Source organism: Euprymna scolopes, chromosome 32 (assembly GCF_053919585.1).
Source record: "Euprymna scolopes isolate OS-2025 chromosome 32, ASM5391958v1, whole genome shotgun sequence".
Taxonomy (NCBI): Eukaryota; Metazoa; Mollusca; class Cephalopoda; order Sepiida; family Sepiolidae; genus Euprymna; species Euprymna scolopes.
In genome coordinates, this window is record NC_136513.1 from 20,407,892 (window position 1) to 20,434,893 (window position 27,002).

Here is a 27,002-nt window from a genome sequence, read left to right on the forward strand (position 1 = left end):
TCGCCCATAAATATAGCAAATAATGTTCGTCTTTTTCTTAGGACAAAAACTGATTTAGAAATGTTACGGTTTTTATTCAAGGTAAAGGTATAATTGTGGTGTTTTTAAGTGGGCATTTTTAAATTTCATGATATTGTAGATTCGTTTTTTTCTGTGATCATTTTCTCAGTTTCCTCCTAACTCCTAAATGCGAACTTGAATTGACTAAAAGTCATGGGTTTTTCTTTTTGAGTTATCAGGGTGGGAAATGGCTTAAAATCACTCGGCAACCCTTTAAGAATCATGAAGATTAATACACTGTCACTAATAACTTTGCCAAACATTTTTAATGAATTTGTTGTTGTTTCGGCCCTGTAATCGTCTCGGCTTCTGTACATTTTAGAGATGTCAGTTCAGTATATAAAGAAATAATTTTGGAATTTCCTTTTGATAAATAATGCTCTCTTAACATGTTCAATGCTTTGCAGTCATCGTTCAAGACTTATTGAATTACCAGAGATAGACTTCTGTCATCGTTAAGCACTGTATTAAATCCGCAAAGACAGTCGCATTCTTTTTAATAAACTCAGGGTTGCTTCTGTTTTCAGGTTGTGCCCGAATTACTTTGTGTAACTTTTGGATTTGTCAATATCTTAAAAATGCCACAATTCAAATTTTGATTCTGATCCATCGAAGTCCTACATTGGGCCCATAACCTTTTGAATTGGAAGCCATGTTTGATTTCAGAAGAGTTTCTGATGGGTAGCTAATCTGTACAAGTCGTGGAGATGAAGAATTTTTAGAAGCTCTGACTGTTGTTTGGGTGATCGGGTTTCGATCCTGGCTTGGAGTAGTTGCTTGTCTAACCCACTGATGAGCTGTGAAACAGTATTGTATGTGGATGACTATATATATATATATATATATATATATATATATATATATATATATTGCTTGCTAGAGAAAGGTGTTTCGACCCATGCACTTGTCATGAATTCAGAGACCGGTCGATCGATTTTCCCTCTAGATACTCTTCTAAGCAGACATTACAACATAAATCTAGTATGAATGAGTTATCTCCCATTTTTTTTATTGAGATACATATTTTTTTTAATGGCAAGCGAAACACTCACTCCTCATATACTCATAAAATTTGATTTTCTTATTTGAAAATAAAACTACGTGTTCAATTTACGTGGTTTTTAGAATATGATATTTTCATTTCATCACGGGTACTTACATCACATAGATTTTCCTTTATCTTTTATTATTTATTTATTTGGAGAATACTAGACAAGAACCGTTCAAGGCGCTTTCTGTCGGGGGAATGCCGACGGGGTTGTTCGGCCATTTTTTGTAGGTTAGAGTGTGCTGATGGCTTTATCAAAAGCAGACCTGTTGGGTCTTATCTCCTGGAGAGACGGTAAATGAAACAAGTCATTTCACGTAAATAATATGTCAGACTCGAAACAATTTTTCAAAATTCGGTGCCCCACTGCCCCAGTATATTATAAATACTCCAACCTGAACCTCCCCATGTTAAGAACGGCTTTCGGAATAATCACCCCCCCCCCAACCTCGAAAGCCGTTCTTAACATGGGGAGGTTGAAGGGGGGGGGCTATTCTTAGCATGGTGTGGTTGAGGTTGTTTTATACTACGCTGGGGAAGGGCGTAAAAAAATATCCAAAATTCTAAAAATAAAATAAAAAAAATAGTAACAAATAAAATAAAAGTAAAAATAAAAAGTAAAAATGCACTCGTTAATACGGGAGGAGGGGGGCGTGTCAATAGGAACCAATCAGATTACAGTAATTTATTTCTTTATTTTTTTATCATGTTTTCTCATTCGAACAACATTTACACGAGGACAACATGGCTTCGCTCTTGAGGTTCGCAGTTCGTCCTAACGTAAGTTTTATTATTCAGTTTTTTTAGGCTAAGAATCTCGTTTGTAACGCATTAAATTCTATTTGTACATAATTCCAAATTATTACTAAAGCTTGTAAATTTCAATATCTCTTTAAAACTGCTCCCTTCCTAAATAAGGTATCTGATGTCGTTCGTAGTTCAGTTGTTTTAGTTATATAAAAAAAATGTTGTTTCAGGTATAGATTTACAAATTAAAATATGTTGTTACATAATCCTGAACAGATTACTTGAGAAATAACTACGCGTCGGGATAACAAACCTAATTGATCACGGACCCTGCCTGCATGCTTACGGTTTCATATATATATATATATATATATATATATATATATATATATATATATATATATATATCATATTGCGGTTTAGTGTTGAGTTTAATGAAGGACAGAAGGGCATTCTTTTTTTTGTTTTTTTGTTTTTTTTGCCGTTTCGTTTTTCCAGATATATATAAAAATATTCGTTATTTAACGCTCTTTGATACTTCTGCAGTTTACGGGCCGTACTGAAGTAATAACGTTATTATTTAGAAACCCATTCTTAACATAGGGAAGAATTAACTTCGTTAACTATTCTGTACTTTCACCTAATACTTTTAATAAACGAAGGATACCATGAAGATTTTAACTTGAAAATCCGGTACTTGTGCAGTTTAATATCCCCAAAATGAATTTAAAAAGCCATTCTTAACATGGGGTTAATTCCTCCCTTGCGCAGAATGAAAACAATTTGCTTCGGAATGTAAAACTGCACAAGTGTTCAAAATCCTATATAAAAAAATATAGCATGGTCCCTAAACTGCAAAAGTACCCTAATCTTACTAGTTATGGAATTTGTGTGTGTGTGTGTGTGTTGAAACGGTTTGATAGATTTTTAAAGTTTAAAAATTGAAAAATATTGAGTTCGTAAAATTCATTACTGTTTAAAAAAAAAAAAATTCTATTACTTTTAAAACAACTTTAATAGTTTATTTTGGAAGTATAATCCATAAAGAAAATAAACAACTCACTTTTAAAAGAGAAATTACTAGTTGTTTATATTTTATTCGCAGTTTCGTGTTAGGGATGTCAAAAATTCCTACAAAAATTCTGATACACCTAACGGTTTGCTTCCAAAATGACGGTAAAATTTTATTGGTGCTAGTGCAAGTGCACTTACTGATCCGCACTATTTTTTTTAAATCGTATTTCCAAGGTTAATTAAAGTTTTATGTTTTTTTTTTTATTATTCAATTGTTAAGTATAGAATAGGTACAAAACATCATCCCCTCCCCATGTTAAGAATGGCTTTTTAAATAATAACGTTATTATTTACGTCCGGATCACTCTCTGCACTAGTACTATTTTATTTACTAGTTTTGTCTATTTCTCGCGTCGTCAGTGACAGAGGGTAGATTAATCTACCATTTGTTTCCTGATTTTTTTACGGATTATTTTGCAGATATTTTTTTTCTAGTAAATTGTTAGAATTTTCGTAATTTTTAGATACATTACTATTTTCGACATTGCAATTAAGTACGTTAATAGTTTTTGCTTAATTCGACATATTTCAAAAATTCGCTGTCAACTCTATCTTAACAAGCACCCAGGGCTATGACAGCAGCATATTCTTTTCATTGTTTTGACGCTTGAGTATATATCCGTTAATATCTCATGTTTTTATATAGACGGATGTTGTTCTCGGTTGATTACGTGGGTCTTACTGTGTCGGATATATACTTGAGTCTAAAGAATGTAAAAAAGTATTATGTTGTCACAGCCCTAGTTATAAAACACCCTCCCCATGTTAAGAATGGCTTTCTAAATATTATTTTAGCGCATAAGTACCAATTTAGTTAACCAGCAAAAAACGTATTTTAATTAAATTAATTAAAATTTGAATAATTTCCAGTTCTATTTTCGTAAATTTATATCAAAAATATTTTTTTATAAAAAAATGTGATTCCATTAAAAACAATGAACACTAAGCAAAATTGAAAGTAAAAATAACAATCTGAGTTATGTCCCCTGTTTCTGCAAGCAACGATCTGTCGCCTTTCTTTGTACGGGTACGGATTTTACTGTATTTTTATTTAAGAGCTGAAATGCTTTCTTTTAATTTGAATTTATCAATCCTGTCTAATACGCACGCGCACGTGTCAATCTTCGGGAAAAAAATATGTATGTTTTGATTTTCATTTCATCTTAAATAAATCGATAAGCCCTTTTCTTTTGTATCGATTAACCATACTTCGTTAATTTATTTATATTTTCATACCGTTCTTGATGTTGTAAATACCCCCCCCCCCCTTCCGGGAGCAATTCTATAACAGATTTCATTACGTAATCAAACTCAAAGGTCATCGAAAACTTGTAATTATTCGCAATGACTGAAATAGAAGTTTTGTTGCTTATACAGTTTATTAGTCAAAGACATTAAAAAATGAAAATATTGGGGGGGAAAAAAAAAAAAAAAAGTTATATTGTGCGTACTCGTTAGTCTTAAGTTCTCTGAAAAAAAAATTCATTGAATTTCATCAAGCGAAAAAAAAAACAATTTTTTATGATACCGAACGATTTTTAGGAAGAAAGCTAGTATTAAAAATGGGGAGGGAGTGTCAGCGGCAGGGCGCTTAACTGGAGTTATCTCTCTTTGGCGAGTTTAACAAATTTTGTAATGGCTGAAACGCGCTCTCATAAAAACGTGTTTTTCTGCTGTAAAATAAAAACTACTCGATCAAATTAAATGAACTTTTTTTTTTTTTTCGGAGATCTTCAGTCCAAAGCAGATACGGACAATATAACCTTTTTTCGCTATTTTCGTTTTTTAATGTCTTGACTAAACTGTACAAGTACCGAAGTAAGTTTTAGTAAGAAAACATTTAGTGGACGTCGACTTCGCAACCGAAGAACCAAATTTTCAGATTATAACATTTTTTTTTTTTTTTTTCTAATTAGAAATTTCTGCTTTTTGCCACATAAATTTACTGTACATTTCGTGAGGGCCGGGGGTTAATTTTTAAACGACTTAGGATAATATCAGTATCTACGTCATCAATTCCGAATTTCACCGAAAACTTCTGACACTTTATTTATTTATTTATTTTTTTCACTTTAACTGGTGCTTGTGTCAAATAGGGGTAAATTCAAGGGATATAACTCCGTTAGACACTAAGTGCTGTGCTTGTTTACATTGGTGATCCTTTAAATCAACGCATTTCAGGCGAAAACATTATTACATACTTGCCTGTCATGGAGAAATTAGTGTAAATTCCAAAAATGACGAAAAATGATCCTGTAGAAAAATAATTACAAGTGAAAATAGAATTCGTTGAATTATCAAGTTTTATCGTAGAAGAGTTGTGCGACCAATTCAGTATGGTAAACAAGGAAGATAACTCTTTACTTTTAAATTAAGGGTCCACCATCTTTAACTACGATATCGGAAAACGTGTATTGTGGCTGTTTTCTTTTCTTTATTTTTGTTTTGTTTATTTAAAATACTTCTAGTCTATCATCTACTGGTTCATTTTCTGTAATTTTTTGTAATTTCGCCATCACATGTAAGTACCTAATGTTTTCACCTGAAATGCGTTGATTTTAAAAATTACTAGTGTAAACAAGCACCCTAATAGAATAAATTACTCAAAAATAAATCAAATTCATCAGCATATAATTCTGCTTTTTAAACAAATCAACCAATCGATCGCGATCGACATAATGGACACTCCTGATCTGATCTCTGTTGATTTGGGGTGGGGGGTGCCTGAGAATAAAAATTCCTAAACGGTAATTATAAATACCAACAACCTGGCACAGCTACGGAAGACAGTAATTGAGTAATTTCAATGGATGCAGTTAGGAGATTTAGAGTTCCTATCCCGTCACGGTTACCACCTGATGAAGGCCAGAGGAATAGTTGGCCGAAACGTCGTAAAACAACTAAGAAAAGATGAGGATAATAGTCCGCAATAAATAAAATTAATAAATAATAGTCATTTTTTTTTTTTTTTTTTTTTTTTTTTTTACATGGGTCTCACCACTTATCAAGGCCCAGAGGCCACTCAAGGATAAGGGTTAATAGGTATACATTAGTCATTGTGATTTTAGCATAGTAAACAGTGGGAATTTTGTAACTTGGATTACTTAGGGGGACGATTCAATTAGAACTTGTTCACATTGCACTTTTTCTTTTTCTTTTTTTTTTTTTTCATAGGTATCAACACATTATCAAGGCCAAGAGGCCACTCAAGGATAAGGGTTAAAAAGTGTACAGTAGAAATTGGACAATATAATAATCATTAGTAATGAAAATTTGTTAAATTTGATAACTTATATGGAACGGCTCATCAAGAACTTATTTACGTTAGACTTGAAGACAACCATATTGTAGTCAGCCGGAAAGCAGGAAAACGGAAGACAATTCCACAGGCGTGCAGTTCTAATAAAAAAGCTTTGTTCATGGAATCTATGTTTAGGTTTAGGCACAGATAAAGAGTGGGGTGAATTATTGATAGTGTTTACAGCTAGACGAGTGTTTCTTGTGAAAGTTTTGCGAGGGGGGACCATGAAAATAACGATACATCAGAGACAAACTCGCAACATCTCTTCTGTAAGATAGAGGTTGCAAGGAAGAGAAAAGGACATCTCCTACGAGGCTACGAAGTCTATTTTGAACTCTATCAAGGCAGGACAAGTCCTTTCTAGCAGCTCCTGCCCAGATGTGGCAACAGTATTCCATCCTTGGACGTACCTGGCTCTTATATAAATAGAGAATTGCATCAGCAGTGAGATATCTACTTTTCAATAATGAATTCCAATTAAGGAATAATATATATACCATTCAGTACGAACCCGACCATGGAAGATCAGATAATAAATAAACATGAATTTATAAACACCAAAAACTTCAACCTTGATTGCCCTTTGGGGCCCGTGGCACAGTTGATAGAGATGTTGAATCTCTATGGTTCCAGGTGAGAATTGTCTGAAGATAACGGTTTCAATCCTACCCAAAGCCGGCCAGAGGCTTACTTGGTCAAAACGTCGTGAAACAACTAAGAAAAGATGAGGATAATAGTCTGCAATAAATAAATTAATAAATAATACTCATCTCAATAATGAATTCCAATTAAAAAAGATATAAAACTAGTATAGTTTAAGTAGATGTGCTCTTACCAGGAAGACTAATGTCTGAGATGGCGGTTCGACAGTCACTTTCCTGCTGTCAGTCAGACTGGGTAATGGTTCTGCTCATTCTCTGGAGATTCACCTTCTTAGGCTTTATTGTGTCTTGAAGAATATGTTAGTTTAATGCTAACCGCCTGATGCGCCTCTACTGGGGAATGTTGACAAAGCTGGGTTTTTTTTTTTATAGTCCAGAGTGTGTTAATCCTAGTCTGCTGCCTTTTTCAAAATTATATCTGACCTTGTCTCACCACCTGGAGTAAAGTTAAATAAAATGGATACCACATTTTCTCAGTGTAATACATTGCCTCTTCCATCCATCCAGCACGAGTGTAGCCGAGATTGAACTCCTTACACAAGTTTGTAGTGTAATTCAAATCTTGTCGGTAACTGAATACTTGATGCTTCGCTAGAGCTATCAAAGGTATTTTTTATTATGACGCCATCACTAGATGGGTTGCCTACCATGGCTTAAGACAGTCCCATTTACCCTCAAGAGAAGGATAGACTGCGCCAGTTTCTCAACCTGGTATTTTTACCTCGCGGTACATACAGCGCCTCGCTTTCCCAAGTAGTAACCCCTCTGGTACTGGCCAGGTTCAACGTTGCTTAACTTCGGTGATCTGGCGAGAGCCGGTGTGTCAATGTGATTGTGCCATATTATTATAATAGGGCATATTGTCTCTTAGAGGAATTAAGAAAACTTATGCATTACAATTAGAATAGAAACAATTCTTCACAAACGCAGTGATCACCCTTTAAGACTATCAGTTTTTTTGTTTCTATTTCTTAACTAGCATTTCAGCTCAGCTTTGCTCGACTATGTACTGTTCATAACTTGCCCTACTTGTGAATACACTTTATGTAAGATTTCAAATGTTTAGACCAAAAATTGTCTGAGTAATTTCATAGAGACCGTAGAGGTCAATTTCTTTTAAGTTTGACCCCAATTTTGACCTTTTAACATATATTATTTTGGTCTCAAATCAAAATACAAAGTTTTACCCATGTCCAAGTTACCTATGTCTAAAATATCAAGTTTTTAGACCCAAAATTATCATAGAAATTTGGTAGAATCTTCAAAGATCAACTCTTTTAACTGTGACCTTTTGGCAGTCAAATTTTCACCCCAAAACTGATTAAAATGCTTGCCTATGTCTGAATACCCGTTATGTATAAATTTCAAATGTTTAGACCCAAAATTGGCTGAGTAGTTTGCTAGACACCACAAAGGTCAAATCTTTTGAACTTTAACTGCTTGGCAGCCAAATTTTCGGCCCAAAACCGATTAAAAAAAAAAACCAAAACCGCGGGTGAAAGAGTGACACTTTTGTCATTTTCATTTTTATTAAAATCAAAATCTTGTTTTACTTACGATAACTTCGTATATCGTCTTACAATTATCTTGCTTTTGGCAAAGGTTAGCAGGTCAACTCCGCTGGCAAAAGATTGTAACTTTTGTCATTTTCATTTTTATTAATTATTCAAATTCAAATGATTCAGTAATTTGAAAATTAATTATTTTCACAATTAAATTAGTCTATTATAATCGACCTAATTAATTAAAGATCTGATTAATTTCACCAGTCAACCCATGACACTGAAAATGGTAGCGTCATTAATGCTCCTTATGTCAAATCTCAAGTCTCTAGACTTTTTTTTTTTTATTACATTTTCACCTCAAACAAGGCACATTGCCACTTTGGTGTAGGGGGCTACTATCTGGGGCACTATTTTGGGATTTGGGCAGCAAGATGTCGGTTCACGTTGCACTTGAACTTCTGCATGTCAGTACAGTTTTCTTTTTTTCTTTTTTACACAGTGGTCACCACTTATAAAGGCCCGGAAGCCACTCAGGGATAAGGGTTATTGCAAGTACATTACATTAGTGTGGAGATTTGATGAAGTGTTTGATTAAGGGGGCGGTTCATTAGGAATTTGTTAACGTTGGACTTGAAGACATCCAAGTTGTAGTCAGGTGGGAAGCAGGCAGACGGAACAGAGTTCCACAGGCGCGCAGTTTTAAGAAAGAAGCTTTGTTCATGGAATCCACGTTTTGATTTAGGCACAGATATAGAGTGGGAGAAATTTTTCACAGTGGATTCGGCTAGACGGGTGTTTTTCGTGAAAGATTGGCGAGGGGGGGGACCAGAGATTGGAGGTCAGACGAGCACCTGCCATGGGAATAACGATAAAACAAAGATAGGCTTGCAACGTCTCTTCTGTGGGAGAGAGGTTGCAAGGTAGAGAAAAGGGCATCCCCCACTAAACCACGAAGTCTATTTTGTACTCTGTCAAGGCAGGATAGGCTGTTTTTAGCAGCTCCTGCCGAGATATGGCAGTAGTATTCCATCCTTGGACGTACTTGGCTTTTATATAGATAGAAAATTGCATCAGTAGTGAGATATCTTCTGGAGCGATAGAAGGATCCCACCATCTTTCCAGCAACCTTGGCAACAGACTTGATGTACGTGTTCCATTTCAGATCAGGAGTAAAGGTCAAACCCAGAAGCTTGTCAAAACACGGGGCCTCTCCCAGACGAGAGCTATCCATCCCAATTGATGCCAGATGGGGATCAGAGCATTGATGATGTAAGGATAGAAGTTTGGTTTTAGATGCATTAAAGGTAACCAGCCACGTCTTCCCCCACTGAACCACGCGCTCAAGATCAGAGGAGAGAGAATCAGAGAGAACTTTGTCATTTACAGCCTTTGATGTGTTGCCGTAGATGGTCGTGTCATCAGCATAGATGTCAACGAATGATTTAAGTATGTGTTTAGGGAGGTCATTAATGTAGGTCAGGAAAAGAGTTGGACCCAGGATTGACCCCTGAGGGACTCCAGCATTAATACTGTGGGCCTCTGATTTTTGTCCATCGACCACTACTCTTATGAGCATATCGGAGAGAAATGATTTAATGATTGAGAAAACATTTCCAGTTATACCTTAGCTGGAAATCTTGTGAAGTAGACCCTTATGCCATACCTTGTCGAAGGCTTTTGATATGTCAAGAGCAATTGCCCTAGAAAGGAAGCCTTTGTCAAGAGATTCACTAATCCTGTGAGATATAACCGTTAGCACATCTGCGGTAGATCTTGCAGAGCGGAAACCATATTGTGTGTCACTAAGAAGGTTGTTTCTACTGAGGTGGTTGACTATTTCTCTATTTAATATGGATTCCAGCAACTTACTCATAACACACAGGAGACTTATTGGTCTGTACTGAGAGAGAGATGACTTATCACCTGAATTCTTAAATACAGGGCAAACTGATGAGGTCTTCCAGGGAGTCGGAAAGCACTTCTCCTTAAGGCAACGCTTAAACAGTTTTGTAAGTATGGGAGCAAGTTCTGGTTGAAGCTTTTTTAACACTATAATTGGAATGCCATCAGGGCCAGTTGCTTTACTGGAATCAAGGTTCTTAATTAGCTTGGCGACCTCATGCACAGATATTTGTATGTTCCCTAGCGTGTTCTGTGTTATAGGAGGAAATACAGGGAGTTGATGGCCTTCGTTGCATAAGGTAGAATTAGCTGCAAAGTTCTTTGCAAATAGTTTGTCCTTGTCTGATGCTGACGAGATAACCTCTGGTCCATTGATAATGGTTGGGATACAATGCACACTTCTGTTCAGGATCCTATTTGTTATTTGCCAAAATTGGTGGGAACCAAGCCACTGATCAGCTACCTTGGATTTAACAGACTGGGCATATAGCTCTTTTGCATGTTTTATTACTCTTTTACAGTGGTTGCTGGCAGTCCTGAAAGCAGCTTTAGTCTCAGTACATCTATTACATTGGTAGCTATGGAAAAAGTGATTTCTGTGCGCGATAGCAGCAGCACATTCTGGGGAGAACCATGGCTGGCTGTTAGGTTTTTATTGGAATTTTTTAGATGATATGAATTGGTCTATGCCTACAATTAGCCATTCGGTCAGATCTGATACTATAGAGGACACTTCCTTTTTAAACATGGAGTGCAGAGGTAAATCAGATATGAATGTACGGAAGCTATCCCAGTCAGCCATAGAGTATCGGTATACAGTACAGTTAGGGAAGCAGGGACCTGGAATGGAATTCCAGAGTCTAGCGGTTCTGGGGAGAAACTACTGGAGTAGAAAGCTCTTCTACATCTAGGGATCTCTACTGTGTGGGGGTGGGATTTAGCTGCCTGTCGGGTTTGTCGAGGGTGTCTACATCGTGGAGGCACAAGTGTCTGCAGTTTGTCAGAGCATTCACCATTAAAATACTTGTAGAACAGGCAGAGGGATGCAACGTTTCGTCGATGGGACAGAGGCTGAAGCTTAGATGCCAGTTCAGGGCCTATCAGATTGTTGACTCTCTTTTGAACCTTGTCTAGGAGCGAGAGACTAGCAGCAGATGCACCAGCCCAAATGTGACAACAATACTCCATACATGGGCGAATGGTGGCCTTATAGAGGTACAGGATACTTTCAGATGTCAGTAGTTTTCTAGCACGGTAGAGAGAGCCTTCCTTTTTTGCAGCGGCCCTGGCAATGTTTTCAGTATGATTGTTCCAACTCATGTTTCCTGTGAACGTTAGACCAAGCAGTTTGAAAGATGTACTCTCAGACAGGGAGTCACTGGCCATTGCTATTGGTGGCAAAGAAGGTTTCTGAAAATTTTCAGTTATTTGGTAGGGAAATGTACACACACACGCACACACACACACACATTTTCACTTTTTATTGATATATAGATTACTTTGAGTTCGCCATGATTTCTGAAAAATTTTGAAAGACTTTCTGATGTGTATCCGATTTTTTTTGTTTCTGGACATTTAGTTTAAAAAAAAAAAATTACATTAACTTTTGGCTTGTATTACCCATATGTTCCCTATGTAATTCTGATAATCACCTGATAGTTTTTTTGTTTTTTTTTTACCTGGATATTATGAAGTTTCATATACCCCTGAAAACATGTTCACATGGTAATGTGGATTTTGTAAAAATTGCTATGAATTTTATTCCAGAAACATGTGTAAGATTCTTTTTTTTTTTCTTTTTTTTTTTCTCCAAAATTGACATTAAATCACAGTATGATATAACTTATGTTATTCTTGGAAGTTTTTCAACCTTTAAACTAGATGAAAAAAAAAATACTTAGTACCAAGTCCTTTGTTGGAAAACTCCTTTGTCTGTAAGTCAATTAATCTCTTGCAATCATTGCATTAGTTTACTTCCAAGAATTTATGTTAATTCTAATATTATTGTAGGGATCATCTGTTTACCATGAAAATCAAAACGGTAGTTTATCTCATGGCTCCCCAGTAATGTTAATCAAACACCACCTTCCTTAAAAAAAAAGTTCCTGATACCAGATTTAGTTTTATGCTCCAAATGAATTTATTTTTGATCGATTTATGTTATTAAAATGTTCTCCTTACCTGTATTATATATATCAGTGCTTGACATTGCGAGTGAAACAGTCACACTTGCGAGTGATTTTTCAAAGTGGCAACTAGAAGTGATGAAACGCTTATCTTTTGGCGATTGTATTTCTTTCACTGATAATCTTCTAAAGCTCACTACTGAGTGAAAAATATCTTCAACTTTTTTTTTTTAATAAAACGAACAAAGTTAAATTATTTAAACAAAAGTTTAACGGAACAAAATACTCTTTTTTAACGAAGGCTGTTTAAAAAACATCTGAAGAAATTAGCATGTTTATACCTTCAAGTATCAACATAAAATTTGTTGTATATTTAGAATTACACTTATGAAAAAAAAATACGGAAAAAAAAAATCATCACTGAATGAAGATGTCATATTCCAAAAATCATGTGGGTTTGGCTAGTAAACGGAAATATTTAGTTGTCAAAGGTCAACTAAAGATAAATTTGTTCATAGAGCCCTGTGTGTGTACATATTTATATATATATATATCTATAATATAAAGCTGAACGTCTGTGTGTGTGTCTGGTCATGAATAGGCTCCTATATGGTTGACTATTAAAGAAAACTAATCACATATTATGATAGAAGATATATCGAGACACAGAAATGGGTATGTTTGATCTGGCATAATGATGATTCATTAAAATTATGGGGTCTGCGTATGCGCCTGGTCCACAAAGTATGGAAATAAAAAATTTAAAAATTAAAAAAAACACGTTGACAAGTGTTTTTGATATAGATGTACATAATAATACTTTGATATTTATGTTTTAACTTAAATAGGGATGGTATAATAAAATTGTGGGGTCTGCGTTCGCGCCTGGCCTCCATAGAATGGAAATAGGCACAAACTTTAATAAAGACTTTTCATATCTCTCTGCATAAGTATACTTTGATAATTATGTTTCAGTTTGAAGAAATATGGTATAATAAAATTATGGGGTGTTCGTTCGTGCCTGACCTCCATAGAATAGAAATATGTTAGAAAGTTTAACAAGGTTTTTTAATATAGATCCACAGAATATTGTGATAAGTGTTTCAGTGTGAACAGGTATGGTATAATAAATTATGGGGTTTATCTATTTTATTTTTACTTTTATCATATTTTGCTTTGGTTTTGATACCCCCCAAATTCAAAGCTATCTCTTTACAAGCCTTCCTTTTCATAACCTATCATACTTTCATAAATCAGAGTCCATTTTCTGTAGGCTGTTTTTGAACCCAGTCAACGACGGGCACTTTTGCTAGTATATTGTCTATTTAGGCAGAATTCTGCTAGACGTTAGAGAATTCTTCTGTTTAACTTTTCAATTTTGTTTCATAATCAAAAAGATCGATAAAGATCCTAACGGTATCACAAGTGATTTTGATTACAACTGTATCTTGTTACATTTTCATGAACAAATAGATCGCACATGTTTATTCTCGCCTGTGAACGACCAAATCGCTCGTGTTAATTTCTTGCTCACTAGGTATCACTCATGTTTCATTCTCGGTCAGGAGCAATTAAGGACCAAATAAAATAAAGTTTTGTTTTTGTTTTTTAAATATATGCAGGTGTTGATCTTTTTGTCTCTGCATTGTCACTTCTTTCCATGTGTGGGCCGTGATCATCTTTTTAACTTGGATGAAATAACAGAGCTGCTTATGCTGGGAGCAGCTGCAGCCGCATAAAGATATGCAAATGACCAAGCCAGGTGTGCAAAGTGAGATCACAGCAGAGATAAAATGACATGTGGCCAAGAAGCAGGTGTATTCAAAGAAGGGTATTTGAAAAAGTGGTGCACAAGACAAAAATGTCACCCATGGCCAGAGAAGTAGAAATGAACTGTTTAAATATTTAGAAAAAATGCTTTGTTGGAAATACCAAATGTAAAGTTTTTTTTTAAAAAAGAAAGTAAGAAGAGTTTCTTCCTTTCTTCTGTTTTTTTTTTTGCGATGGAGTCTACAACGTGTTGGGTTCATTAAAATGTAATGACACCATTTAAAAAAAAAAAAAAAAAAAGGTATACAATATTACATGCATTCATGAAGGAGACCAACACTTTGCAGAGTTTTAAAGTTTTATTTTATTCATTAGAGAGAGAGTGAGAACATAACTAGCTATTCTTAAAAATTAGCGATAGCAGTCTGAAGACATTATTCAGCTTAGATCACTCACATCGTTAGATGTCATCTGCACAGCTTGGCATATTGTCACTTGGACGTAAGGGGTTGCTATTTGGGACCATGCTTAGGAAAGATTAACAGAGTGTTGGTTTACATTACATTTGAACTTCGGCATATCAGTACAGTCAGGGAAGCAGGTAGTAGGAAGGGAATTCCAAAGTCTAGCTGTTCGAGGTATTCAGGAATCTTAACAGTGAAGTGTGTGATTTTGTTGCTAAACGGGTTTGTTGGGGATATATATGTTGGGGGAGGAGGCACAAGCATAACGAGTTCATCAGAGCACATTCTGTTAAAATTTTTGTAAAACAAGCACAGTGATGCAACATTGTGGTGATGAGACAGGGGCTAGAGCTTAGTTGACAAAGTGGGACCTATTAGATTGAAGACTTTTTTTTTTTTTGTCCCTGTTCAAGAAGGAGAGACTAGTGGTAGATATACCAGCCCATATGTGACAACAATAGTCCATGCATGAGCGAATGGTGGCCTTGTAGAGGTACAGGATACTCTCAGGTGTGAGTAGTCTTCTAGCTCGATAGAGGGAACCCACCTTCTTTGTAGCAGCCTTCGCAATGTCCTCAGTATATTTGTTCCAGTTCATATTGCTCGTGAATGTTAGGCCGAGGAGTTTGAACGAAGAATTCTCAGGTAGGGTGTTATTTATCATGGATATCGATGGTTGGAGAGGCGTCTTGTAATTGTTAAAGGAGAGCAGCTTAGTCTTACTAGCATTAAATGTTACCATGAACTTATACGTTTGAACTTCTTATTTATTCTTAAATGAGGATTCGTTATTTGTATCCTTTGGAATCTTTGTACTACTGTTCTTATCTTGACTGTCATTTTCACAATGTTTCGGTCGATGTGAACTCTGACCTTCTTCAGGTGTATCTTGTTGAACTCTGGAATGTTTCTGTCGAACTCTGGAATCTGGACGGAATTTCAGAGTTCAACAAGATACACCTGAAGAAGCTCAGGATATATCAAGACCATGTCAGTCAGTTGCCATGAGTTCATCTCTATCTCTCGAAGCTTTTTCAAGCTGGCCCAAGCTACAATCTATTTCCAACAAAAACCTAACAGCCAGCCATGGCTCTCCCCTGAATGTGCTGCTGCCATCGCGCACAGAAATCACTTTTTCCATGGCTACCAACATAATAGATGTACTGAGACCTAATCTGCTTTCAGGACTGCCAGCAATCACTGTAAAAGAGTAATAAAACATGCAAGAGAGCTATATGCCCAGTCTGTTAAATCCAAAGTAGCTGAGCAGCGGCTTGGTTCCCACCAGTTCTGGCAAATAGCAAACAGGATCTTGAAGAGAAACGTGCGTTCTATCCCAACTATCATCAATGGACCTGAGGTCATCTCGTCAGCATCAGAAAAGACCAAACTATTTGCCAAGAACTTTGCAGCTAATTCTACCCTATGCGACAATGACCATCAACTCCCTGTATTTTCTCGTATAACAGACAACACACTATGCAACATACAAATATCTGTGCGTGAGGTCGCCAAGCTAATTAAGAACCTTAATTCCAGTAAAGCAACTGGCCCTGATGGCATTCCAGTTATAGTGCTGAAAAAGCTCCAACCAGAACTTGCCCCCATACTTACAAAACTGTTTAAGCGTTGCCTTAAGGAGAAGTGCTTTCCAACACCCTGGAAAACCTCATCAGTATGCCCTGTATTTAAGAATTCATGTGAAAAGTCATCTCTCTCTCTCTCTCAGTACAGACCAATAAGTCTCCTGTGTGTCGTGAGTAAGTTGTCGGAATCCATATTAAATAAAGTAGTCAACCACCTCAACAGAAACAACCTTCTTAGTGACATGCAATATGGTTTCCGCTCTGCAAGATCTACAGCAGATATGCTAACGGTTATATCACATAAGATTAGTGAATCTCTTGACAAAGGTTTCCTTTCCAGGGCAATTGCTTTTGACATATCAGAGGCCTTCGATAAGGTATGGCATAAAAGCCTCCTTCATACATAAGATTTCCAGCTACGATATTACTGGAAATGTTTTCTCAATCATTAAATCATTTCTCTCTGATAGGTTCATAAGAGTAGTGGTTGATGGGCAGAAATCAGAGGCCCACAGTATTAATGCTGGAGTCCCCCAGGGGTCCATACTGGGTCCAACTCTCTTCCTGATCTACATCAATGATCTCCCTAAACACATACTTAGATCATTCGTTGACATCTATGCTGATGACACGACCATCTATGGCAACACATCTAAGTAAATAGGTACTCTATCCTTGCCAAGAGACAAATAGGGACTGTGTACTGACTGTCAAAAATGAGAACTAGGTATCCTATTACGCTTGATTCTAGTTAAGGTTTACTAACAGTCAGATTTTTTTTGATTTTTTTTATTTCATGCGTTTCTTTCTTCTAAGTGGGTCACAGTTGAAAACAAAACATTTTAGGTGACTTTTTTTTTTTTTTCTTTTTTTTTTTTTTTCACTTTTAAGCAAATGCCGCTGACAGGTGGCGACCTGCTTTTGAAAGTATATCAGTATTTAAAATACTTTTTTTCTTTTTTTTTCATGTTCTAATCTAAGGACATTTTTACGAGGAGTCAACAAAAAAAAGTGTGTGTGTGGGGGGGGGTATTACTATAATTATTCCTTGTCCTAACCTGCTATAACAACCTTCCTTGTAAAGAAGCATCTGGTCGCTATGAGATGTAGTCTTCGTCTATAGTCAAGTATGTCCGTCTCAATTGCAAAATAGTCATCACTTGACCATTATAATATTAATCACAAATAAACTTGATATATATTTTTTTATTCGCTATTAAAGTATAATACAAATTTATTTGAGCTTTTCTTTTCTCTTTTTTTTTTTTCTAAAAGTATTCTGCTCATTAATTTTTAAAGGGTGTTTTTAAGCTTGCTCCTATTCAGACTTTGTTTTAGTGGTACGGGGGGGGGCACAACAGAATCATTTTTCTATTTTTTTATTTTCTTCCTTTGAAGATTGTAGTGCTGGGAATGGGGCATCCAAACCAGCTGCCAACATTGCCCTGCTTTTTATTGAAACCAGCCGAGAGCTCTTTTTAGTATCTTCGCTGTTCCCTTAAGTGCAACTGTCTGAATCTCTTTTGCACTTGGTTCACCAGGAATATTAGTTAGGTAGGACTTCAGGTTCTTCTTTATAAACCCTGTGGTACCTATAATAACTGGTATGATTGATATCTCCCTAAGATTCCAGTTTGCTTTCATATCATACGTGAGACCTTGATATTTGGCCTGTTTCTCCCTTTCAGCTCTGTTCAGATCTCCATCATTAGGGACACTCACTTCAACCAAGGTTGCAACTCTCTCTCTGACTTATTCCATATAATTAAGTCAGGTTTCACAGAAGGCAATACGAAATATATATGCTCAACAAATGTTACCAAAGGCAAGATAAGTTACTCTTCCATCTCTGGATAGGTTTTTTTTTTTTTTTTAAATTTATTTATTAATTAACTGATTTTATTTTAAAGCGTTTTAGTTTAATACAAAACTAGTGTCAACTCTGTTAAGTTATAACGAAAGAAAATGACTGACATTAAGACAGCCATGTGGAGTCTCGATAATAGCTCTAAAAATAAAAAATTACACAAAAATACTGGAAATAAAGAATCGGACCTGCACACTCAATGTTTTCAGTGTGATATTTTCCCAACTAAACGGACATTTGTTAAGTCGACTTTTAAAACAGCACTCATAAGAAAATCTGCTATACATGTAACGTCACGCACGTGTCAACATTAAGGACCAAACAATATATACTAGCAGTTCAGCCCGGCTATGCTCGGGCCCTATGTACTGTTCATAACTTTATGTGCATATGTCTATATATATATTAAAAAGTTTGACTCATGTCCAGGTAACCTACATCTAAAATTTCAAGTGTTTAGACCCAAAGTTAGCAGAGGAGTTTAAATGAGTCTGAAAAGGTCAACTCTTTCAACTTTGACCTCTTGGCAGCCAAATTTTTGCCCCAAAACTGCTTAAAAAGCTTGCTGCATGTCTGAATACCCTTTATGCGCAATTTCAAATATTTAGACCCAAAAGGTCAAATTATTAAACTTTGACCCCTTGACAGCCAAATTTCTGTCCGAAAACTGATTAAAAAGATTTTCCCAAATCTCAATACCCGTTATGTTAAATCTCGAGTCTGTAGACTGAAAATTGACAGAGTAGTTTGGTACACACACACACTTTCATAGATATACTAGTAGTTCAGTTTAAAATAGCACTCTTAAGAAAAGTCTGATGTACATGTAGACCCCATCGCAAGGAAGACAAAGAATAGAAAAAAACTCTGGCTCGTTGTTTCAGGTCTTTTTAACAAAGGACCTTTATTCCTCCTTCTTCTACCACACGTGACTTCTCGTCTCGGCTGTGACGTCACCCACATGTCTCTATCATGATCATGATCCTTGGTCTGTGCACACATTTTTCTTTTTATAATCTTTTTCTTTTACTTTGCTGTGACGTCACTTTGCACACGGCACTGTCATTTGCATTCAGCTGCCACACACGCGTCCGTAGTCTGTTGCATACATATTTGAAGTTGTAAGAGAGTTCTGTCCCTTTGAGGTAGAGGCATTTAGATACTCAACACATAGAGGGTAATGTAGAGATTCAAGACCATTTCTCCAGAAAACTTTATATACAAGGTGTCTTCAATAAGTTTCCAGACTTTTTTTTTTTGTACAGGCATTTAAAATTGTCGTAGACTCTTGAAAATTCAGTATGCTATTGCTATACATCTTATGAGATGACTGACAAATTTTTATGATTTCAGGTTCAAATAAACAGCTACAGCAGAAATTGGAATACACCCTACTAAAGCCTTATTGTCACACCTGGTAAATTTCAAAAATGCAACCTGGACGTGAGGACACTTTAGAAGAACGATATGCAATAAAATCATGTTTTAAACTTGGGAAAATGACACAGAAACGTATGGAATGCTTTAGACTGCTTTTGGACCATCTTGCATGAATTGAGCATCAGTTTTTGAGTGGCATAAGAGATTCAAGGAAGACAGGGAGTTTGTCAGGGATGATGAGAGGTGTGAGGGAATAAGGAAATCAGAACACCAGAGTTGATTGGCCAAATAAAGAATTTCATGAATAAGAGCCATTGTGTGTCCATAAAGACAGTAAATGCACAGTTTGATGTCAGTGTGGGAACACAATTATTTGTGAGGAACTGAAGATGCAGAAGATTTTTGTAAATGCACCAGTCCACAACTCCATCCTTGTCACAGACTATTTGACCAAGATGGGCATCAAGACAGTCCCTCATTCTCGCTATAGTCCAGACCTTGCTTTCTGTGACTTTTGCTTATTCCCTAAGCTCAGGGAAAATATTAGAGGGTGTCGTTATGAGACAATTGAGATGAAAACGACTGCGACAAGGGTCATTGACACGCTTACACAATAGAACTTCCATGGAGCCTTACAGAATTTGTTGTTATGGTACAACAAGTGCATTGCAGCCGGAGGAGATTACTTTGAAGGGGACTAGAGTTTCATGTGTGTATTATCAATAGAAGTACTCACATGATGTCTGGAAATTTATTGAAGTCACCTTGTAATTTTATAAATTTAATCAAAACGGGATATATTTGAAGTTTTAAGCAGGTTATGCCCTCGTAACCCTCTTAGAGATTTGGAAACACTTCCATTATCTTCCCCAGTAAATTTTAAGCAAAATTTATATACAAAACTAATCCCCACCTCATTTAAATTATATTTTCTTTTTTTTTCTGCAGAAGTCTAGACAAATATCTACATTGTTTTTAAACATTAAAAAGATGATTTTGTTTCATTGTTTTCTTCCTCAATATCAAAGTGTTGCGTTGCATGCATAGTTTTTCGTTCTTTTTTTTTTTCTTTTTTTTTTTTTTTTTTTGGTGGCCATGTTATTGTTTTATCCTAAACCTAAACGTAGGTTCCATGAACAAAGTTTCTTTCTTAAAACTGCACACCTGTGCAACTCTTTCGTTTTCCTGCTTTCCAGCTGACTACGATATGGTCGTCTTCAAGTCTAATGTAAACAAATTCTTGATGAGCCGTTCCCCTTAATTTACCAAATTTACACTACTAACGATTGCTATATTGTCCCATTGACTACTGTCAGCCCTCATCCTCGAATGGCCTGTGGGCCTTGATAAGTGGTGACTCCTTGTAAAAAAAAAAAAAAAAAGATTCAATTTGTAAACTATTTCTTCATCACTACTACAAACCTTTTTTGTAGTCAATTTTTTTTTCCTCTTTTTCATGTTGTCCGTGTCCATTGTTCAATAACTTAATTGGATATTTTATTTACTTGTGGACTATTATTCTCATCGTTCATAGTTGTTATAGATGAGGATAATAGTCCGCAACTAAATAAAATATACAAATTACTCATCTCCAAAGAATTCCAATAATTAATTATTAATTTTTTTTTTTGATATACAATCTTCAAGTTTCATCACCTAACATTTACAATTTTTAAATTAACAGGGGAAACTCTTTAGTATACTTATGTGTGTGCGCAGTTTCTAATACTATAAATCGATCCCCCATATCGGAACCACTTGAACACGCACACCCCTAATCAGTTATATAAATCTAAGGCCGATAATTAATGGTCAATAATTTCAAGCAAGATCTAAGGAATATACACATGAACCAAAGAAGTAAAATGAGATTGATTCAAAATGGAGGTTTATTGAGAGAAATATGTAAAGTGGTTTTCAAGTATAATCTATACTTAATTATGAAGGAGAAAGACGTTATATTCCTAACTTAATTATCGATAAACAGATCAGCATACATTGTCGCATGTGATTCTAAGTTTTGTCAATGTTAGGGAAATAAATTGATCAACCAGCTGACGAACATGGCTTCGATAGAAAACTAAGATGTGGACGTTAGCATGTGGAGAGTCGATGGTGTCGCGCACACACCCAGAGTGCAACTAAAATTTACAGAAAATGTCAGTCTGTGTTTTCTTTGGAGGTATTTCATTTTTATGTACTTGTGAACACATGCGCACCTCTTTGACAGATGTTAATGTGAGAGACGATGACATGGCCAGAAGAAAAGACAAAGGAGAAGAAGACCACGCCACACAACATTGGGGTTGACATTGTTGATAACCATGGGATCAAGTGATTATCACCACTGTAACCATACTCATTCACTTGTGCTAAAATTCATACTAGCAACTTCTCCACCCATAATCTTAATTCTACATTATGTTTTTTAACTATTAATCAATTACTATGAAAGAGTAAAACAAAATTTGTTTCTTGTCCAGAACCACCTAACACCTCCCTACTAATGACAGCTTTAACATGGGGAAACAGCATCCCCAAGACGCTTATTTTGAATAAAATTTAAATGAGAAATTTGAAAACTTAAAAGTGTCAGAAATAATGATAAAATAATTTTATTTACTTTTATTATTGTTGTAAGTCTGATATATTTCGCTATAAATAGCTTCATCATGGTAGGAGATGTCCTTTTCTCTTCACTGCAACCTCTATCTCACAGAAGAGATGTTGCGAGTTTGTCTCTACTGTATCGTTATTTTCATGGAAAGTGTTCGATTGAGCTTCAATCTATGGTCCCCCTGTTACGTAGTGTTATTATTACAATGATGAATGTATGTTCTTTTGTATTCATGTTAAGAAGGATAAGAGTCTTAAGAGAGATAAGTCTTAGGAGAGTTCATGTTGTAAGTCTTCATATTGTAAGACATGGAGACATTAACAGGTGTATATAAAGAGAGAGAGTGAGAGTTTATAATTGAGAGAGAGTACATATAGTTACACTTTGAGAGGGGATTTGATATCTAGATAGATAGACTGATAGATTGGCATTTATACCGATAGATTGAGAGGTTGACATTTATGCTTTTGACAGTTCTGTTTGAACGGGAGTGTTTGTATAACATAGACACATATACTTTCTAACACATATTTTTTAGATGATGAATTTAAAATGGTTTTTACACATAAATAGACAATACTTTTTTCATGTAATGATGGATACAGGAGATGGCAGTTATAAAAAACATGAGCATTTATTCTTCCACTTGACCGGTCAATAGCTTGCATCCAGGAATTCAAAGTTTCTTCTTACATTTTCTTTTTCTGTTTAAAACCCTCCCGCTTCCAGACGGGCCAAGATTCAAACTGGTCGGACTCTCGTCTGACTCTCTGCCTCCCTTCTTCTGACTTCTCCTAACTAACTCTCACTTCCTATATTGAGAAATCCATGCATGTCCGGCCAACATGACCACAATTCACGTGCCATCAACATGCGCAACCTGCACGTTTCCGAACATTCTGATTTCCCATTTTTCCTTTGTTGTTTTCACAAAGGAATTCAACCTACATATCTAATTCATTTAACCCATATTTTATTATCCACATTCTTTCTAACAATGAATAGTTAATTTATAATTTACTAGCATTTCAGCCCGGTGTTGTCCGGGTGTTTGGAGGTGTATGTTGAGAAAAAAAAAAGAAAAAGAAAAAGCGGTCAATTTTTTAAAACTTTGACCCCTATTATGTCCCCTTAACATTTATTGTTTTGGACTCAAATCAAGTTATTAAGTTATATCCATGTCCAAGGAACCTATATCTAAAATTTCAAGTGTTTAGACCCACAATTGTCGGAGGAGTTTGGTAGAATTCTCAAAGGTCAAATCGTTGAACTTTGACCCCTTGCTCGGGTGTTCGGCTGTGCAAAAAAAGCAAAAAAACAAAAAAATGGTTAATTTTTTAAAACTTTGACCCCTATTATGACCCCTTAAAATTTATTGTTTCGGGCTCAAATCACTTTATTAAGTTAGATCCATGTTCAAGAAACCTATATCCAAAATTTCAAGTGTCTAGACCCAAAATTGTCGGAGGAGTTTGGTAGAGTTCTTAAAGGTCAAATCGTTGAAATTTGACCCCTTAACAGCCAAATTTCTGGCTGACACCCGTCACATCGATTTTCCCAAATCTCAGTACCCGGTATTTAAAATTTCGAGTCTATAGACTAAAAATTGACAGAGTTATTGCGTAGGGAAATGTACACAGACAGACACGTTCACTTTTATAGATATATAGATTTTATCAGAATCAACAATTTACTGGACATTTCATTTAAAACCTATTGTTCTTTAAAACTTATCTCCAGGGTTTGATTCCCGTTTTCTCTCATTTTATTTTCATTTACTAATTCTCTTTATTTTTACTTACATGAAAAAGAGGACAAGCATTTTTCATGTAACATCCCCTCGCCAAACTTTCACAAACACTCGTCTAGCTGAAAACACTATCAATAATTCACCCCACTCTTTATCTGTGCCTAAACCTAAACGTAGAGTCCATGAACAAAGGTTCTTTCTTAGAACTGCACGCCTGTGGAATTGTCTTCCGTTTTCCTGCTTTCCGGCTGAGTACAATATGGTTGTCTTCAAGTCTAACGTAAATAAGTTCTTGATGAGCCGTTCCATATAAGTTAACAAATTTACTGAATTTTCATTACTAACGATTACTATATTTTCCAATTTCTACTGTACACTCTTTAACCCTTATCCTTGAGTGGCCTCTTGGCCTTTATAATGTGTCATAAAAAAAAAAAAAAGTCTGGTACGTAGTTTTTCTTAGTTTTTAAGAAGGAGAAAAAAATAAGAAAATAAAACTACGTACCGGACTTCCTACCCTGATTAAGCTATTTATAGCGAAATATATTGGACATACAACAACTATAAAAGTAAATAAAATTATTTGATCATTATTCCTGACACTTTAAAGTTTTCAAATTTCTCATGTAAATTTTATTTCATTTACTTTTTCATAACTTTTGACAGTGGGGTTAACTTAGTATTATATAATTACTTAACAGGAGGTCAATCCAAGGTTTGTTCAGCATGTTTTGTGTAGCCAAGGACAGCCTGTTTGCTAAAGATAAATAACTATTCTGCCTCTGAATATTTCTGATCTCCCAGAAATGCCAGGAGGATGAGGCTAATTATTACTTGGCACAGCATCAAAACAACCAAAAGGTCATGGGTTCCAAAGAAAGAAAAATGAATATCTAGATATGTTAATAGCAGTAGCTGCGATTTTTTTTTCTCACATTGTATCAAGAATGACACTATTCTCCTCATTGCTTTGTTTCTTCTCCCTCTGTCCATAACCATAATATTTATTGATCTTCATTCAATCCCGGGCAACGTTGGATCAGAGTAGTTTATTAGAGGTCATTCTGCACACACAAGGTCTTTTTTTTTTTTTTTTTCACAATATTTTATTAAATATGTCTTTAAAGCTGTTTAGTATATAAAGTTCAAACAAAAGATTACCGGGAATATATTTTTCAAAACCTTGTTTGGAAATTAATCATCTATTTGTAGCAACACATTTTTATGTACAGCTTGGCCTGGGGTGGCATTTACTCTGGGTGGGTTGAGCAAAGAGGGGATGATATTAAATTCATAGATGGTCCTCAGTTGCATTAGGTTCTCATAAATAAATCAAATAAATCAATAATGATCAGTGTACGAAAATGGTTAAATATAGTGAAATTCTTTAGATTTCAACTTGTGATAACTCCTTCACGTTTAGGGAGTGATTTTGATTAACATTTGGCTATAAACAAAATTTAATCTTTTTTCTTTATAAATGTACAATTTTTTCTTTCGTTCCATTAATAGATTTGTTTTTATGTTACTTCAATGAAAGGCGTTCCGAAAGTAATGCCTCCTATTTTTTTTTTTTTTATTCCACCTAAATGAATCGGTGGGATTGCTAATTTCATTATGATGCATTCATCACCTGAAAGTTTCATCTCTCTGTTGTAGATATTGATAGTGTGAGACTCGTAAGAAAGCAATCGCTGTCATAGATTGCTTGTCAGAAGCAGGGATGTGTAATTGAATTCCTGGCAAATAAATTCTGGAGCACAAAAGGTTGCTTGTTTTAATGGTGCCAGTCCTGTCTTCATAGCACTACAACTTTTTTTAAATAAAAAAAAAACTAAAAAGTAGGAAACTTTACTTTTGGAATGACTCTTCTATGACAAAGCATGCTCCATATGTCCATGCACAGCCATCCTTCATTGCTGGCAAAAGTGCATTTACTTTTTTGAATGACCCTTATGTTTTTATTTTATTTTAATGTTAAAGTTTTTAAACTTCATGCATATAAAAACTCGCATCTTAAAGAAAAAGACCCATCCATCAAAAAATTTTCAAGTGTTTTTTTTTTTTTTTTTTTTTTTTTAACGCAAGAATCATCATCACTTATCAAGGCCCAAAGGCCACTCGAGGATAAAGATTAATGAATGTAAGGTGGTAGTGTAATAATCGTTAATGGTGTAGATTGGGGAGTTTGGTAGCGACCATTCTGCACACACAAGGTCACTTATATATATATATATATATATATATATATATATATATATATATATATATGACTTTTCACAATATTTTTATTCATTAAATATATCCTTAAAGCTGCGTCAGAAGCAGATGTCATTGAATTCCTGGCAAATAAATTCTGAAGCACAAAAAAAAAGTCGCTTGTTTTAATGGCGCCACTCCTGTCTTCATAGCGCTTCAACTCTTTTTTAATAAAAAAATTAAAAAGTTAGAGATTCATGTTTTTCTGACTGGCAATTTTATTTTATTTTAATGTTTAGGTTTTTAAACTTCACGCATATAAAAACTATCTCATCTTAAAGAAAAAACCCATCAATATGGTGGGCTTAAAATAGTGTTTGAAGTTTTTTTTTTTTTTTTTTTTTTTTTTTTACAAGGTGATCACCACTTATCAAGGCCCATAAGCCACTCAGGGAAAAGGGTTATTGCATGTACAGTACGTTAGTGTGGGGATTTAATAAAAGTGTCTACTTAAGGGGGCAGTTCATCAGGAACTTGTTCAAGTTGGATTTGGAGACACCCAGGTTGTAGTCAGGTGGGAAGCAGGCAGACGGAACAGAGTTCCACAGGCATGCACTTCTAAGAAAGAAGCCTTGTTCATGGAATCTACGTTTTGATTTAGGCACAGATAAAGAGTGGGGAAAATTTTTTACAGTGGTTTCAGCTAGACGGGTATTTTTCGTAAAAGATTGGCGAGGGGGGGGACTAGAGATTAGAGCTCAGACGAGCACCTGCCATGGAAATAACGATAAAACAAAGATAGGCTCGCAACGTCTCTTCTGTGGGAGAAAGGTTGCAGGGAAGAGAAAATGGCATCCCCCACTAAGCCACGAAGTCTATTTTGTACTCTATCGAGGCAGGATAGGCTGTTTTTAGCAGCTCCTGCCCAGATATGGCAGCAGTAT

General features: G+C 35.5%; 1 protein-coding gene across 1 annotated transcript in view; it reads left to right on the forward strand.

Annotated features, from left to right (window-relative positions):
* Window positions 1-1,791: 1,791 nt before the first annotated feature.
* Window positions 1,792-27,002, forward strand: part of LOC145256244 (putative methylmalonate-semialdehyde/malonate-semialdehyde dehydrogenase [acylating], mitochondrial) — a 71,791-nt gene continuing 46,580 nt past the window's right edge. Inside the window, exon 1 of the mRNA XM_080114894.1 lies at window positions 1,792-1,888. Within this exon, the coding sequence (XP_079971020.1) occupies window positions 1,853-1,888 (36 nt within the window). The 5' untranslated portion in view covers window positions 1,792-1,852. The remainder of the gene's footprint in view (window positions 1,889-27,002) is intronic.